General features: G+C 34.8%; 1 protein-coding gene across 1 annotated transcript; it reads right to left on the bottom strand.

The window, feature by feature from the left end:
• Nucleotides 1–908: 908 nt before the first annotated feature.
• LOC135574652 (uncharacterized) lies at nucleotides 909–5712 on the bottom strand. The gene is made up of 2 exons (XM_065026104.1): nucleotides 3446–5712; nucleotides 909–3361 (listed from the first exon to the last, which is right to left on the bottom strand). The coding sequence occupies exon 2, from the start codon at nucleotides 2641–2643 to the stop codon at nucleotides 1579–1581; it is 1065 nt and encodes a 354-aa protein (XP_064882176.1). The 5' UTR covers nucleotides 2644–3361; nucleotides 3446–5712; the 3' UTR covers nucleotides 909–1578.
• Between the last annotated feature and the right edge of the window lie 13965 nt (nucleotides 5713–19677).

The following is a 19677-nucleotide window of genomic DNA, read 5'->3' as shown; positions in this document are numbered from 1 at the left end:
TCAGATGTAAGGCCTGTGTGTGTCAGATGTAAGGTGTGTGTGATGTAAGATGTAAGGCCTGTGTGTGTCAGATGTAAATGGGTGTGTGTGTGTCAGATGTAAGGCCTGTGTGATGTAAGGTGTGTGTGTCAGATGTAAGGGTGTGTGTGTCAGATGTAAGGTGTGTGTGTGTCAGATGTAAGGTGTGTGTGTGTCAGATGTAAGGCCTGTGTGTGTCAGATGTAAGGTGTGTGTGTGTCAGATGTAAGGTGTGTGTGTGTCAGATGTAAGGTGTGTGTGTGTCAGATGTAAGGTGTGTGTGTGTCAGATGTAAGGCCTGTGTGTGTCAGATGTAAGGCGTGTGTGTGTCAGATGTAAGGTGTGTGTGTGTCAGATGTAAGGCCTGTGTGTGTCAGATGTAAGGCCTGTGTGTGTCAGATGTAAGGTGTGTGTGTGTCAGATGTAAGGTGTGTGTGTGTCAGATGTAAGGTGTGTGTGTGTCAGATGTAAGGTGTGTGTGTGTCAGATGTAAGGTGTGTGTGTCAGATGTGTGTGTGTGTCAGATGTAAGGTGTGTGTGTGTCAGATGTAAGGTGTGTGTGTGTCAGATGTAAGGCCTGTGTGTGTCAGATGTACGGTGTGTGTGTGTGTCAGATGTAAGGCCTGTGTGTGTCAGATGTACGGTGTGTGTGTGTGTCAAATGTAAGGCCTGTGTGTGTCAGATGTAAGGTGTGTGTGTGTGTGTCAGATGTAAGGTGTGTGTGTGTCAGATGTAAGGCCTGTGTGTGTCAGATGTAAGGCGTGTGTGTGTCAGATGTAAGGTGTGTGTGTGTCAGATGTAAGGTGTGTGTGTGTCAGATGTAAGGCCTGTGTGTGTCAGATGTAAGGTGTGTGTGTGTGCACTCCTACAGTAAGAGTCGACCAGTCGTGTTCCTTCTGGTTTTGAACCCACTGTTTATTCAGCCTCTGTAATAAAACTCTAACGATGCATGTCAATCACAGGTCTGCTGCCATGACAACCGGAGGCTGACCCTGATAGCCATTTAAGCCCCGCCTCTAACAAGAAGAAACTCAATCATAAACAGCTGCTAAAAAAACCCCCACTTCAAATAAATAAATTAATATTCACCCATTCGTATATACAGTGTAGTAGTGTTGTTCATATACATTTTGTTAAACTTTCTCAGGGTAATAGATTCACGCTAACCTGTTAGCCACTCCAAGCTAACGTTAAATAACTCATTCAAAACAAAAATGTAAATTGAGGTTAAAACCTGCAGAATGTCTGAATGTCCTGGGCTCCCTACTGAACAGAACAGAAGCAGTTCTCTGCTTCCCACTGAACAGAACAGAACCAGTTCTCTGCTCCCTACTGAACAGAACAGAAGCAGTTCTCTGCTCCCTACTGAACAGAACAGAAGCAGTTCTCTGCTTCCTACTGAACAGAACAGAACCAGTTCTCTGCTTCCTACTGAACAGAACAGAACCAGTTCTCTGCTTCCTACTGAACAGAACAGAACCAGTTCTCTGCTTCCTACTGAACAGAACAGAAGCAGTTCTCTGCTTCCTACTGAACAGAACAGAACCAGTTCTCTGCTTCCTACTGAACTGAACAGAACAGAAGCAGTTCTCTGCTCCCTACTGAACAGAACAGAAACAGTTCTCTGCTCCCTACTGAACAGAACAGAAGCAGTTCTCTGCTCCCTACTGAACAGAACAGAAACAGTTCTCTGCTTCCCACTGAACAGAACAGAAGCAGTTCTCTGCTTCCTACTGAACAGAACAGAAGCAGTTCTCTGCTCCCTACTGAACAGAACAGAAGCAGTTCTCTGCTTCCTACTGAACAGAACAGAACCAGTTCTCTGCTTCCTACTGAACAGAACAGAACCAGTTCTCTGCTTCCTACTGAACAGAACAGAACCAGTTCTCTGCTTCCTACTGAACAGAACAGAAGCAGTTCTCTGCTTCCTACTGAACAGAACAGAACCAGTTCTCTGCTCCCTACTGAACAGAACAGAAGCAGTTCTCTGCTTCCCACTGAACAGAACAGAACCAGTTCTCTGCTCCCTACTGAACAGAACAGAAGCAGTTCTCTGCTCCCTACTGAACAGAACAGAAGCAGTTCTCTGCTTCCTACTGAACAGAACAGAACCAGTTCTCTGCTTCCTACTGAACAGAACAGAACCAGTTCTCTGCTTCCTACTGAACAGAACAGAACCAGTTCTCTGCTTCCTACTGAACAGAACAGAAGCAGTTCTCTGCTTCCTACTGAACAGAACAGAACCAGTTCTCTGCTTCCTACTGAACTGAACAGAACAGAAGCAGTTCTCTGCTCCCTACTGAACAGAACAGAAACAGTTCTCTGCTCCCTACTGAACAGAACAGAAGCAGTTCTCTGCTCCCTACTGAACAGAACAGAAGCAGTTCTCTGCTTCCTACTGAACAGAACAGAACCAGTTCTCTGCTTCCTACTGAACAGAACAGAACCAGTTCTCTGCTTCCTACTGAACAGAACAGAAGCAGTTCTCTGCTTCCTACTGAACAGAACAGAAGCAGTTCTCTGCTTCCTACTGGCCTCATCACACTGCATTGTTGGCTTCTGGATCATTCTGATTGTTGTTTTTGCTCCAGAATGGACTCGGATGGTTCTGGTCAACTGGTCCATATTGTTAATGCAGGGATTGATATGTCATATGCAACAAGCTCTGTCTCACTGCAGAACTAGTCATTCATCTACGTTTATCCAAATGTCAGTGTTTCTGACACTGTTGTGGTGTCCCATTGCTCCAAACGTCAACATGTTTAAATGAAGGGTTACATTTAGTTAGTTAACCACCCCTGTCCTCAAACCAAGTCTACTGGATGGTAATAGCGCTCACTGTTGCCCCAGTGGACGGGTCTGAAGGCATTTCCCAACATCCAATTCCGCGGTGATTCTTCAACGATCTCCCTGGTCATATGTACATGGTAGGTACTGAACTGGACCAGTGAGTCTGTGGAGGGAGTCTCCCCTCATCCGAGACAATCATGACAGAATTTTTATGGGTTCAGAGATTAGTGAGTTTGTGTTACCTGCCTCTTTATCTGTAGAGGGTGTTATAGATTCTTGCTCTGTGCTACCCTGTTATCTAATTTACATTAGCCATTAGCCTAGCATCCTGCTAACACCAACCATACCGATTCAGTGTACAGCGTTAGCCTGACATGTCTGAGGGGAGGAGGGGGAGAGGAGGGGGACAGGAGGGGGACAGGAGGAAGAGGGAAGAGAATGAGAGTAATAAAATAGAGGTAGGATCTTGAAGCGCTGATCCGGGGAGAGAGCGGAGGAATGTTCCACGTGGCGCCTCCTCATCCGCTGCCGCCACAAAGCGATATAACGCCTCCTAAAACAGAGGTCAGACAGAGGTCAGGGGATAGCTGGGGATGTAGAAGTGTGCCTGGTGTGTGTAGTTATTCATTCTATTCACCTTTATTTATCAGGTAAGTTGGCTGAGAAGGTCAACCTCGCCCTGGGGAAGAGTTACAGGTAGAGGAGAGGGGGAGAGGATTTGGAAAGTGAGCCATGGTTGTTACGGTGACAGTATTACCAACACACCGGTGAACAGTCACAGTAATTAGGCTCCTCCAAGCTCTGCTGGTCATTAATAGTCTACCAAACGTGCTACGTGCCTGGTACTCAGCACTCTATTGTCCATCTAATCACACACTTCATGAGCTCATGTTGCACAACATTTCTATATGCAATTGTGTGAGAGAACCAAGTGATGGCCTCTATTAAAAAGAGGAGGATCCCATCAGCTTTCTATAGGCTAGGCCTACTATATTTATTTCTCAACTTTCCTAATATTAAGCATATTGCTTATCTTTACGACAGGAGTATAGCCTACCTGGCTGGCATGAAAATGAACCAGGGGAAAAGTGTCCTCCATTTAAGTGCATAGATGACATTATGTATTTTTCCCTGTTTAGATACAGGTGCATGATAATGCTCCATTCTAAATCAAAACTAATATACTAAATCATGTGATATGTAAAGACAAGATTAAATCAAGAATATATATACACACATATATATATATATATATATAATATACATATATATACTTAATTAGTAGTTTGGCTTTCAGTCACATCCGTTGCATAAAATCGAGCACACATACATGCAATCTCCACAGACAAACATTGACAGTAGAATGGCCTTTCTGAAGAGCTCAGTGACCTTCAATGTGGCACCTAAATTAGGATGCCACCTTTGCAACAAGTCAGTTTGTCAAATGTCTGCTTTAGCTGCCCTTGTCAACTGTAAGTCATGTTATTGTGAAGTGGAAACGTCTAGGAGCAACAACGGCTCAGCCACACAAATTCACAGAACGTGACTGCTGGGTGTTGAAGCGCGTAGCTATTCAAAATGATCTGTTCTCGGTTGCAACACTCACTACCAAGTTCCAAACTGCCTCTGGAAGCAACGCCAGCAGAAGAACTGTTCGTCGGAATGCCAGGTCTGGAGGGGTGTACAGATCACCACCATTGGACTCTGGAGCAGTGGAAACGCGCTCTCTGGAGGGATGAATCACGCTTCACCATCTGGCAGTCCGACGGACGAATCTGGGTTTGGCAGATGCCAAGAGAAAGCTACCTGCCCCAATGGAGAGTGCCAACTAAAGTTTGGTGGAGGAGGAATAATTGTCTGGGGCTGTTTTTCATGGTTCAGGCCCCTTAGTACCAGTGAAGGGACATCTTAATGCTGCAGCATACGATGACAGACAATTCTGTGCTTCCAACAGTTTGGAGAAGGCCCTTTCCTGTTTCAGCATGACAATGCCCCAGTGCACTAAGCGAGGTCCAACATAAATAGTTGGTTGAAATCGGTGTGGAAGACCTTGACTGGCTTGCCCTGTCCTCAACCCCACTGAACACCGTTGGGTTGAATTAGAATGCCAACTGCGAGCCAGGCCTAATCGCCCAACATCAGTGCTCATTTTAGTAATTTAGCAGATGCTCTTATCCAGAAGGTGGGAAGAAGAGGGTTAAGTGCCTTACTCGACCTCACTAATGCTTGTGGCTGGATGAAAGCAAGTCCCAGCAGCAATGTTCCTACATCTAGTGGAAAGCCTTCCCAGAAGAGTGGGGGCTGTTATAGGGGGGGACCAACTCCATAATAACGACCATGGTTTTGGATAGAGATGTACCAATCTCTGGATTGAGATGTACCATACTTTTGGTCATGTAGTGGATATTATCACTTGTCCAGAAACAGCTCATGACTTTTTTCCCTCCAACTTTTTCAAATGATAGTAGTACACCTCATGTAGCCTGGCCTAATTGTTTTAATAAGGAACCTACCTGGCATACTTGAGTTAAGTTTGGGGAAGTTCATTTTCCCAATAACAAATGACCCTTTTACAATAAAGCATTACATGCATGGTCGCATTTGCGTTCACTTTTGAGAGTGGTGTTTTTCCCGCTTATTTATTTCATTTTGGTATATTCACACTTATCGCCTACTGCCATGTGTGCATTGCTGCTCGTATATGAAGAAATGGTGATGGTGTAAACTAAATTACATGGATTTATTGTGATGGTGTAGACTATATTACATGGATTTATTGTGATGGTGTAAACTAAATTACATGGATTTATTGTGATGGTGTAGACTATATTACATGGATTTATTGTGATGGTGTAAACTAAATTACATGGATTTATTGTGATGGTGTAGACTATATTACATGGATTTATTGTGATGGTGTAGACTATATTACATGGATTTATTGTGATGGTGTAGACTATATTACATGGATTTATTGTGATGGTGTAGACTATATTACATGGATTTATTGTGATGGTGTAGGTAGACTATATTACATGGATTTATTGTGATGGTGTAGACTATATTACATGGATTTATTGTGATGGTGTAGACTATATTACATGGATTTATTGTGATGGTGTAGACTATATTACATGGATTTATTGTGATGGTGTAGGTAGACTATATTACATGGATTTATTGTGATGGTGTAGGTAGACTATATTACATGGATTTATTGTGATGGTGTAGACTATATTACATGGATTTATTGTGATGGTGTAGACTATATTACATGGATGTATTGTGATGGTGTAAACTAAATTACATGGATTTATTGTGATGGTGTAGACTATATTACATGGATTTATTGTGATGGTGTAGACTATATTACATGGATTTATTGTGATGGTGTAGGTAGACTATATTACATGGATTTATTGTGATGGTGTAGACTATATTACATGGATTTATTGTGATGGTGTAGACTATATTACATGGATTTATTGTGATGGTGTAGGTAGACTATATTACATGGATTTATTGTGATGGTGTAGACTATATTACATGGATTTATTGTGATGGTGTAGACTATATTACATGGATTTATTGTGATGGTATAGACTATATTACATGGATTTATTGTGATGGTGTAGGTAGACTATATTACATGGATTTATTGTGATGGTGTAGGTAGACTATATTACATGGATTTATTGTGATGGTGTAGACTATATTACATGGATTTACTGTGAAGGTGTAGACTATATTACATGGATTTATTGTGATGGTATAGACTATATTACATGGATTTATTGTGATGGTGTAGGTAGACTATATTACATGGATTTATTGTGATGGTGTAAACTAAATTACATGGATTTATTGTGATGGTGTAAACTAAATTACATGGATTTATTGTGATGGTGTAGACTATATTACATGGATTTATTGTGATGGTGTAAACTAAATTACATGGATTTATTGTGATGGTGTAGACTATATTACATGGATTTATTGTGATGGTGTAAACTAAATTACATGGATTTATTGTGATGGTGTAGACTATATTACATGGATTTATTGTGATGGTGTAGACTAAATTACATGGATTTATTGTGATGGTGTAGACTAAATTACATGGATTTATTGTGATGGTGTAGGTAGACTAAATTACATGGATTTATTGTGAAGGTGTAGACTAAATTACATGGATTTATTGTGATGGTGTAAACTAAATTACATGGATTTATTGTGATGGTGTGGACTAAATTACATGGATTTATTGTGAAGGTGTAGACTATATTACATGGATTTAAGGTGTAGACTATATTACATGGATTTACTGTGATGGTGTAGACTATATTACATGGATTTATTGTGATGGTGTAGACTAAATTACATGGATTTATTGTGATGGTGTAGACTAAATTACATGGATTTATTGTGATGGTATAGACTATATTACATGGATTTATTGTGATGGTGTAGGTAGACTATATTACATGGATTTATTGTGATGGTGTAGGTAGACTATATTACATGGATTTACTGTGAAGGTGTAGGTAGACTATATTACATGGATTTATTGTGATGGTGTAGACTATATTACATGGATTTATTGTGATGGTGTAGACTATATTACATGGATTTATTGTGATGGTGTAGGTAGACTATATTACATGGATTTATTGTGATGTGTGTGATGGTGACTATATTACATGGATTTATTGTGATGGTGTAGACTATATTACATGGATTTATTGTGATGGTGTAGACTATATTACATGGATTTATTGTGATGGTGTAGACTAAATTACATGGATTTATTGTGATGGTGTAGGTAGACTAAATTACATGGATTTATTGTGAAGGTGTAGACTAAATTACATGGATTTATTGTGATGGTGTAAACTAAATTACATGGATTTATTGTGATGGTGTAGACTAAATTACATGGATTTATTGTGAAGGTGTAGACTATATTACATGGATTTACTGTGATGGTGTAGACTATATTACATGGATTTATTGTGATGGTGTAGGTAGACTATATTACATGGATTTATTGTGATGGTGTAGGTAGACTATTACATGGATTTATTGTGATGGTGTAGACTAAATTACATGGATTTATTGTGATGGTATAGACTATATTACATGGATTTATTGTGATGGTGTAGGTAGACTATATTACATGGATTTATTGTGATGGTGTAGGTAGACTATATTACATGGATTTATTGTGATGGTGTAGACTATATTACATGGATTTATTGTGATGGTGTAGACTATATTACATGGATTTATTGTGATGGTGTAGACTATATTACATGGATTTATTGTGATGGTGTAGGTAGACTATATTACATGGATTTATTGTGATGGTGTAGGTAGACTATATTACATGGATTTATTGTGATGGTGTAGACTATATTACATGGATTTATTGTGAAGGTGTAGACTATATTACATGGATTTATTGTGATGGTGTAGACTATATTACATGGATTTATTGTGATGGTGTAGACTATATTACATGGATTTATTGTGAAGGTGTAGACTATATTACATGGATTTATTGTGATGGTGTAGACTATATTACATGGATTTATTGTGATGGTGTAGGTAGACTATATTACATGGATTTATTGTGATGGTGTAAACTAAATTACATGGATTTATTGTGATGGTGTAAACTAAATTACATGGATTTATTGTGATGGTGTAGACTATATTACATGGATTTATTGTGATGGTGTAAACTAAATTACATGGATTTATTGTGATGGTGTAGACTATATTACATGGATTTATTGTGATGGTGTAGACTAAATTACATGGATTTATTGTGAAGGTGTAGACTAAATTACATGGATTTATTGTGATGGTGTAAACTAAATTACATGGATTTATTGTGATGGTGTAGACTAAATTACATGGATTTATTGTGAAGGTGTAGACTATATTACATGGATTTACTGTGATGGTGTAGACTATATTACATGGATTTATTGTGATGGTGTAGACTATATTACATGGATTTATTGTGATGGTGTAGACTAAATTACATGGATTTATTGTGATGGTGTAGACTATATTACATGGATTTATTGTGATGGTGTAGGTAGACTATATTACATGGATTTATTGTGATGGTGTAGGTAGACTATATTACATGGATTTATTGTGATGGTGTAGACTATATTACATGGATTTATTGTGATGGTGTAGACTATATTACATGGATTTATTGTGATGGTGTAGACTATATTACATGGATTTATTGTGATGGTGTAGGTAGACTATATTACATGGATTTATTGTGATGGTGTAGGTAGACTATATTACATGGATTTATTGTGATGGTGTAGACTATATTACATGGATTTACTGTGAAGGTGTAGACTATATTACATGGATTTATTGTGATGGTATAGACTATATTACATGGATTTATTGTGATGGTGTAGACTATATTACATGGATTTACTGTGAAGGTGTAGACTATATTACATGGATTTATTGTGATGGTATAGACTATATTACATGGATTTATTGTGATGGTGTAGGTAGACTATATTACATGGATTTATTGTGATGGTGTAAACTAAATTACATGGATTTATTGTGATGGTGTAAACTAAATTACATGGATTTATTGTGATGGTGTAGACTATATTACATGGATTTATTGTGATGGTGTAATGGATTTACTATGGTGTAGACTAATTACATGGATTTATTGTGATGGTGTAGACTATATTACATGGATTTATTGTGATGGTGTAGACTATATTACATGGATTTATTTATTGGATTTATTGGATGTAGACTAAATTACATGGATTTATTGTGATGGACTAAATTACATGGATTTATTGTGATGGTGTAGACTAAATTACATGGATTTATTGTGAAGGTGTAGACTATATTACATGGATTTACTGTGATGGTGTAGACTATATTACATGGATTTATTGTGATGGTGTAGACTAAATTACATGGATTTATTGTGATGGTGTAGACTAAATTACATGGATTTATTGTGATGGTATAGACTATATTACATGGATTTATTGTGATGGTGTAGACTATATTACATGGATTTATTGTGATGGTGTAGGTAGACTATATTACATGGATTTATTGTGATGGTGTAGGTAGACTATATTACATGGATTTATTGTGATGGTGTAGACTATATTACATGGATTTATTGTGATGGTGTAGACTATATTACATGGATTTATTGTGATGGTGTAGACTAAATTACATGGATTTATTGTGATGGTGTAGACTAAATTACATGGATTTATTGTGATGGTGTAGGTAGATTTATTGTGATGGTGTAGACTAAATTACATGGATTTATTGTGAAGGTGTAGACTAAATTACATGGATTTATTGTGATGGTGTAAACTAAATTACATGGATTTATTGTGATGGTGTAGACTAAATTACATGGATTTATTGTGAAGGTGTAGACTATATTACATGGATTTACTGTGATGGTGTAGACTATATTACATGGATTTATTGTGATGGTGTAGACTAAATTACATGGATTTATTGTGATGGTGTAGACTAAATTACATGGATTTATTGTGATGGTATAGACTATATTACATGGATTTATTGTGATGGTGTAGGTAGACTATATTACATGGATTTATTGTGATGGTGTAGGTAGACTATATTACATGGATTTATTGTGATGGTGTAGACTATATTACATGGATTTATTGTGATGGTGTAGGTAGACTATATTACATGGATTTATTGTGATGGTGTAGACTATATTACATGGATTTATTGTGATGGTGTGTAGACTATATTACATGGATTTATTGTGATGGTGTGTAGACTATATTACATGGATTTATTGTGATGATGTGTAGACTATATTACATGGATTTATTGTGATGGTGTAGACTATATTACATGGATTTATTGTGATGGTGTGTAGACTATATTACATGGATTTATTGTGATGGTGTAGACTAAATTACATGGATTTATTGTGATGGTGTAAACTAAATTACATGGATTTATTGTGATGGTGTAGACTATATTACATGGATTTATTGTGAAGGTGTAGACTATATTACATGGATTTATTGTGATGGTGTAGACTATATTACATGGATTTATTGTGATGGTGTAGACTATATTACATGGATTTATTGTGATGGTGTAGACTATATTACATGGATTTATTGTGATGGTGTAGACTATATTACATGGATTTATTGTGATGGTGTAGACTATATTACATGGATTTATTGTGATGGTGTAGGTAGACTATATTACATGGATTTATTGTGATGGTGTAGGTAGACTATATTACATGGATTTATTGTGATGGTGTAGACTATATTACATGGATTTATTGTGATGGTGTAGACTATATTACATGGATTTATTGTGATGGTGTAGACTATATTACATGGATTTATTGTGATGGTGTAGGTAGACTAAATTACATGGATTTATTGTGATGTGTGTAGACTAAATTACATGGATTTATTGTGATGGTGTAGACTAAATTACATGGATTTATTGTGATGGTGTAAGACTATATTACATGGATTTATTGTGATGGTGTAGACTAAATTACATGGATTTATTGTGATGGTGTGGACTATATTACATGGATTTACTGTGATGGTGTAGACTATATTACATGGATTTATTGTGATGGTGTAGGTAGACTATATTACATGGATTTATTGTGATGGTGTAGACTAAATTACATGGATTTATTGTGATGGTATAGACTATATTACATGGATTTATTGTGATGGTGTAGGTAGACTATATTACATGGATTTATTGTGATGGTGTAGGTAGACTATATTACATGGATTTATTGTGATGGTGTAGACTAAATTACATGGATTTATTGTGATGGTGTAGGTAGACTATATTACATGGATTTATTGTGATGGTGTAGACTATATTACATGGATTTATTGTGATGGTGTAGACTATATTACATGGATTTATTGTGATGGTGTAGACTATATTACATGGATTTATTGTGATGATGTAGACTATATTACATGGATTTATTGTGATGGTGTAGACTATATTACATGGATTTATTGTGATGGTGTAGGTAGACTATATTACATGGATTTATTGTGATGGTGTAAACTAAATTACATGGATTTATTGTGATGGTGTAAACTAAATTACATGGATTTATTGTGATGGTGTAAACTAAATTACATGGATTTATTGTGATGGTGTAGACTATATTACATGGATTTATTGTGATGGTGTAGACTATATTACATGGATTTATTGTGATGGTGTAGACTATATTACATGGATTTATTGTGATGGTGTAGGTAGACTATATTACATGGATTTATTGTGATGGTGTAGACTATATTACATGGATTTATTGTGATGGTGTAGACTATATTACATGGATTTATTGTGATGGTGTAGACTAAATTACATGGATTTATTGTGATGGTGTGTAGACTATATTACATGGATTTATTGTGATGGATTTATTGTAGGTAGACTATATTACATGGATTTATTGTGATGGTGTAGGTAGACTATATTACATGGATTTATTGTGATGGTGTAGACTATATTACATGGATTTATTGTGATGGTGTAGACTATATTACATGGATTTATTGTGATGGTGTAGGTAGACTATATTACATGGATTTATTGTGATGGTGTAGGTAGACTATATTACATGGATTTATTGTGATGGTGTAGACTATATTACATGGATTTATTGTGATGGTGTAGACTATATTACATGGATTTATTGTGATGGTGTAGACTATATTACATGGATTTATTGTGATGGTGTAGACTATATTACATGGATTTATTGTGATGGTGTAGGTAGACTATATTACATGGATTTATTGTGATGGTGTAGACTATATTACATGGATTTATTGTGATGGTGTAGACTATATTACATGGATTTATTGTGATGGGTGACTATATTACATGGATTTATTGTGATGGTGACTATATTACATGGATTTATTGTGATGGTGTAGACTATATTACATGGATTTATTGTGATGGTGTAGGTAGACTATATTACATGGATTTATTGTGATGGTGTAGGTAGACTATATTACATGGATTTATTGTGATGGTGTAGACTATATTACATGGATTTATTGTGGAGGTGTAGACTATATTACATGGATTTATTGTGATGGTGTAGGTAGACTATTTATTGTGATGGATTTATTGTGATGTAGACTATATTACATGGATTTATTGTGAGACTATATTACATGGATTTATTGTGATGGTGTAGACTATATTACATGGATTTATTGTGATGGTGTAGACTATATTACATGGATTTAGTGTGATGGTGTAGACTATATTACATGGATTTATTGTGATGGTGTAGACTATATTACATGGATTTATTGTGATGGTGTAGACTATATTACATGGATTTATTGTGATGGTGTAGGTAGACTATATTACATGGATTTATTGTGATGGTGTGAGGTAGACTATATTACATGGATTTATTGTGATGGTGTAGACTATATTACATGGATTTATTGTGATGGTGTAGACTATATTACATGGATTTATTGTGATGGGTGTAGACTATATTACATGGATTTATTGGATTAGACTATTACATGGATTTATTGTGATGGATTTATTGTGAGGTAGACTATATTACATGGATTTATTGTGATGGTGTAGGTAGACTATATTACATGGATTTATTGTGATGGTGTAGGTAGACTATATTACATGGATTTATTGTGATGGTGTAGACTATATTACATGGATTTATTGTGATGGTGTAGACTATATTACATTGATTTATTGTGATGGTGTAGACTATATTACATGGATTTATTGTGATGGTGTAGACTATATTACATGGATTTATTGTGATGGTGTAGACTATATTACATGGATTTATTGTGATGGTGTAGGTAGACTATATTACATGAATTTATTGTGATGGTATAGACTATATTACATGGATTTATTGTGATGGTGTAGGTAGACTATATTACATGGATTTATTGTGATGGTGTAGACTATATTACATGGATTTATTGTGATGGTGTAGGTAGACTATATTACATGGATTTATTGTGATGGTGTAGACTATATTACATGGATATATTGTGATGGTGTAGGTAGACTATATTACATGAATTTATTGTGATGGTGTAGGTAGACTATATTACATGGATTTATTGTGATGTTGTAGGTAGACTATATTACATGGATTTATTGTGATGGTGTAGGTAGACTATATTACATGGATTTATTGTGATGGTGTAGGTAGACTATATTACATGGATTTATTGTGATGGTGTAGACTATATTACATGGATTTATTGTGATGGTGTAGACTATATTACATGGATTTATTGTGATGGTGTAGACTATATTACATGGATTTATTGTGATGGTGTAGACTATATTACATGGATTTATTGTGATGGTGTAGACTATATTACATGGATTTATTGTGATGGTGTAGGTAGACTATATTACATGGATTTATTGTGATGGTGTAGGTAGACTATATTACATGGATTTATTGTGATGGTGTAGACTATATTACATGGATTTATTGTGATGGTGTAGACTATATTACATGGATTTATTGTGATGGTGTAGACTATATTACATGGATTAGACTGTTACATGGATTTATTGTGATGGTGTAGGTAGACTATATTACATGGATTTATTGTGATGGTGTAGGTAGACTATATTACATGGATTTATTGTGATGGTGTAGGTAGACTATATTACATGGATTTATTGTGATGGTGTAGACTATATTACATGGATTTATTGTGATGGTGTAGACTATATTACATGGATTTATTGTGATGGTGTAGACTATATTACATGGATTTATTGTGATGGTGTAGACTATATTACATGGATTTATTGTGATGGTGTAGACTATATTACATGGATTTATTGTGATGGTGTAGACTATATTACATGGTGTGATGGTGGTAGACTATATTACATGAATTTATTGTGATGGTATAGACTATATTACATGGATTTATTGTGATGGTGTAGGTAGACTATATTACATGGATTTATTGTGATGGTGTAGACTATATTACATGGATTTATTGTGATGGTGTAGACTATATTACATGGATTTATTGTGATGGTGTAGGTAGACTATTACATGGATTTATTGTGATGGTGTAGGTAGACTATATTACATGGATTTATTGTGATGGTGTAGGTAGACTATTACATGGATTTATTGTGATGGTGTAGACTATATTACATGGATATATTGTGATGGTGTAGGTAGACTATATTACATGAATTTATTGTGATGGTGTAGGTAGACTATATTACATGGATTTATTGTGATGGTGTAAGACTATATTATGGGTAGACTATATTACATGGATTTATTGTGATGGTGTAGACTATATTACATGGATTTATTGTGATGGTGTAGACTATATTACATGGATTTATTGTGATGGTGTAGGTAGACTATATTACATGGATTTATTGTGATGGTGTAGACTATATTACATGGATTTTTGTGATGGTGTAGGTAGACTATATTACATGGATTTATTGTGATGGTGTAGACTATATTACATGGATTTATTGTGATGGTGTAGACTATATTACATGGATTTATTGTGATGGTGTAGACTATATTACATGGATTTATTGTGATGGTGTAGACTATATTACATGGATTTATTGTGATGGTGTAGACTATATTACATGGATTTATTGTGATGGTGTAGACTATATTACATGGATTTATTGTGATGGTGTAGGTAGACTATATTACATGGATTTATTGTGGAGGTGTAGGTAGACTATATTACATGGATTTATTGTGATGGTGTAGGTAGACTATATTACATGGATTTATTGTGATGGTGTAGACTATATTACATGGATTTATTGTGATGGTGTAGACTATATTACATGGATTTATTGTGATGGTGTAGGTAGACTATATTACATGGATTTATTGTGATGGTGTAGACTATATTACATGGATTTATTGTGATGGTGTAGACTATATTACATGGATTTATTGTGATGGATTTATTGTGATGGGTAGACTATATTACATGGATTTATTGTGATGGTGTAGACTATATTACATGGATTCATTGTGATGGTGTAGGTAGACTATATTACATGGATTTATTGTGATGGTGTAGACTATATTACATGGATTTATTGTGATGGTGTAGACTCTATTACATGGATTTATTGTGATGGTGTAGGTAGACTATATTACATGAATTTATTGTGATGGTGTAGGTAGACTATATTACATGGATTTATTGTGATGGTGTAGACTATATTACATGGATTTATTGTGAAGGTGTAGATAGACTATATTACATGGATTTATTGTGATGGTGTAGACTATATTACATGGATTTATTGTGATGGTGTAGACTATATTACATGGATTTATTGTGGAGGTGTAGACTATATTACATGGATTTATTGTGATGGTGTAGACTATATTACATGGATTTATTGTGATGGTGTAGGTAGACTATATTACATGGATTTATTGTGATGGTGTAGACTATATTACATGGATTTATTGTGATGTTGTAGACTATATTACATGGATTTATTGTGATGGTGTAGACTATATTACATGGATTTATTGTGATGGTGTAGACTATATTACATGGATTTATTGTGGAGGTGTAGACTATATTACATGGATTTATTGTGATGGTGTAGACTATATTACATGGATTTATTGTGATGGTGTAGACTATATTACATGGATTTATTGTGATGGTGTAGACTATATTACATGGATTTATTGTGATGGTGTAGACTATATTACATGGATTTATTGTGATGGTGTAGGTAGACTATATTACATGGATTTATTGTGATGGTGTAGACTATATTACATGGATTTATTGTGATGGTGTAGACTATATTACATGGATTTATTGTGATGGTGTAGGTAGACTATATTACATGGATTTATTGTGGAGGTGTAGGTAGACTATATTACATGGATTTATTGTGATGGTGTAGACTATATTACATGGATTTATTGTGATGGTGTAGGTAGACTATATTACATGAATTTATTGTGATGGTATAGACTATATTACATGGATTTATTGTGATGGTGTAGGTAGACTATATTACATGGATTTATTGTGATGGTGTAGACTATATTACATGGATTTATTGTGATGGTGTAGACTATATTACATGGATTTATTGTGATGGTGTAGGTAGACTATTACATGGATTTATTGTGATGGTGTAGACTATATTACATGGATTTATTGTGATGGTGTAGGTAGACTATTACATGGATTTATTGTGATGGTGTAGACTATATTACATGGATATATTGTGATGGTGTAGGTAGACTATATTACATGGATTTATTGTGATGGTGTAGGTAGACTATATTACATGGATTTATTGTGATGGTGTAGGTAGACTATATTACATGGATTTATTGTGATGGTGTAGGTAGACTATATTACATGGATTTATTGTGATGGTGTAGACTATATTACATGGATTTTTTGTGATGGTGTAGGTAGACTATATTACATGGATTTATTGTGATGGTGTAGACTATATTACATGGATTTATTGTGATGGTGTAGGTAGACTATATTACATGGATTTATTGTGATGGTGTAGACTATATTACATGGATTTATTGTGATGGTGTAGGTAGACTATATTACATGGATTCATTGTGATGGTGTAGGTAGACTATATTACATGGATTTATTGTGATGGTGTAGACTATATTACATGGATTTATTGTGATGGTGTAGACTCTATTACATGGATTTATTGTGATGGTGTAGGTAGACTATATTACATGAATTTATTGTGATGGTGTAGACTATATTACATGGATTCATTGTGATGGTGTAGGTAGACTATATTACATGGATTTATTGTGATGGTGTAGACTATATTACATGGATTTATTGTGATGGTGTAGACTCTATTACATGGATTTATTGTGATGGTGTAGACTATATTACATGGATTTATTGTGATGGTGTAGGTAGACTATATTACATAGATTTATTGTGATGGTGTAGACTATATTACATGGATTTATTGTGAAGGTGTAGATAGACTATATTACATGGATTTATTGTGATGGTGTAGACTATATTACATGGATTTATTGTGATGGTGTAGACTATATTACATGGATTTATTGTGGAGGTGTAGACTATATTACATGGATTTATTGTGATGGTGTAGACTATATTACATGGATTTATTGTGATGGTGTAGGTAGACTATATTACATGGATTTATTGTGATGGTGTAGACTATATTACATGGATTTATTGTGATGTTGTAGACTATATTACATGGATTTATTGTGATGGTGTAGACTATATTACATGGATTTATTGTGATGGTGTAGACTATATTACATGGATTTATTGTGGAGGTGTAGACTATATTACATGGATTTATTGTGATGGTGTAGACTATATTACATGGATTTATTGTGATGGTGTAGACTATATTACATGGATTTATTGTGATGGTGTAGACTATATTACATGGATTTATTGTGATGGTGTAGACTATATTACATGGATTTATTGTGATGGTGTAGACTATATTACATGGATTTATTGTGATGGTGTAGGTAGACTATATTACATGGATTTATTGTGATGGTGTAGACTATATTACATGGATTTATTGTGATGGTGTAGACTATATTACATGGATTTATTGTGATGGTGTAGGTAGACTATATTACATGGATTTATTGTGGAGGTGTATGGTAGACTATATTACATGGATTTATTGTGATGGTGTAGACTATATTACATGGATTTATTGTGATGGTGTAGGTAGACTATATTACATGAATTTATTGTGATGGTATAGACTATATTACATGGATTTATTGTGATGGTGTAGGTAGACTATATTACATGGATTTATTGTGATGGTGTAGACTATATTACATGGATTTATTGTGATGGTGTAGACTATATTACATGGATTTATTGTGATGGTGTAGGTAGACTATTACATGGATTTATTGTGATGGTGTAGACTATATTACATGGATTTATTGTGATGGTGTAGGTAGACTATTACATGGATTTATTGTGATGGTGTAGGTAGACTATATTACATTGGATATATTGTGATGGTGTAGGTAGACTATATTACATGGATTTATTGTGATGGTGTAGGTAGACTATATTACATGGATTTTATTGTGATGGTGTAGGTAGACTATATTACATGGATTTATTGTGATGGTGTAGGTAGACTATATTACATGGATTTATTGTGATGGTGTAGACTATATTACATGGATTTTTGTGATGGTGTAGGTAGACTATATTACATGGATTTATTGTGATGGTGTAGACTATATTACATGGATTTATTGTGATGGTGTAGGTAGACTATATTACATGGATTTATTGTGATGGTGTAGACTATATTACATGGATTTATTGTGATGGTGTAGGTAGACTATATTACATGGATTTTTTGTGATGGTGTAGGTAGACTATATTACATGGATTTATTGTGATGGTGTAGGTAGACTATATTACATGGATTTATTGTGATGGTGTAGGTAGACTATATTACATGGATTTATTGTGATGGTGTAGACTATATTACATGGATTTATTGTGATGGTGTAGGTAGACTATATTACATGGATTTATTGTGATGGTGTAGACTATATTACATGGATTTATTGTGATGGTAGGTAGACTATATTACATGGATTTATTGTGATGGTGTAGGTAGACTATATTACATGGATTTATTGTGATGGTGTAGACTATATTACATGGATTTATTGTGATGGTGTAGACTATA

Source organism: Oncorhynchus nerka, linkage group LG13 (genome assembly GCF_034236695.1).
Source record: "Oncorhynchus nerka isolate Pitt River linkage group LG13, Oner_Uvic_2.0, whole genome shotgun sequence".
Classification (NCBI taxonomy): domain Eukaryota; kingdom Metazoa; phylum Chordata; class Actinopteri; order Salmoniformes; family Salmonidae; genus Oncorhynchus; species Oncorhynchus nerka.
This window is presented reverse-complemented; position numbering and strand designations above follow the sequence as displayed.

Bases quoted from the DNA above. Each gene is read 5' to 3' on its own strand.
- LOC135574652 (XM_065026104.1), bottom strand. From the start codon at position 2,643: ATGGACCAGTTGACCAGAACCATCCGAGTCCATTCTGGAGCAAAAACA.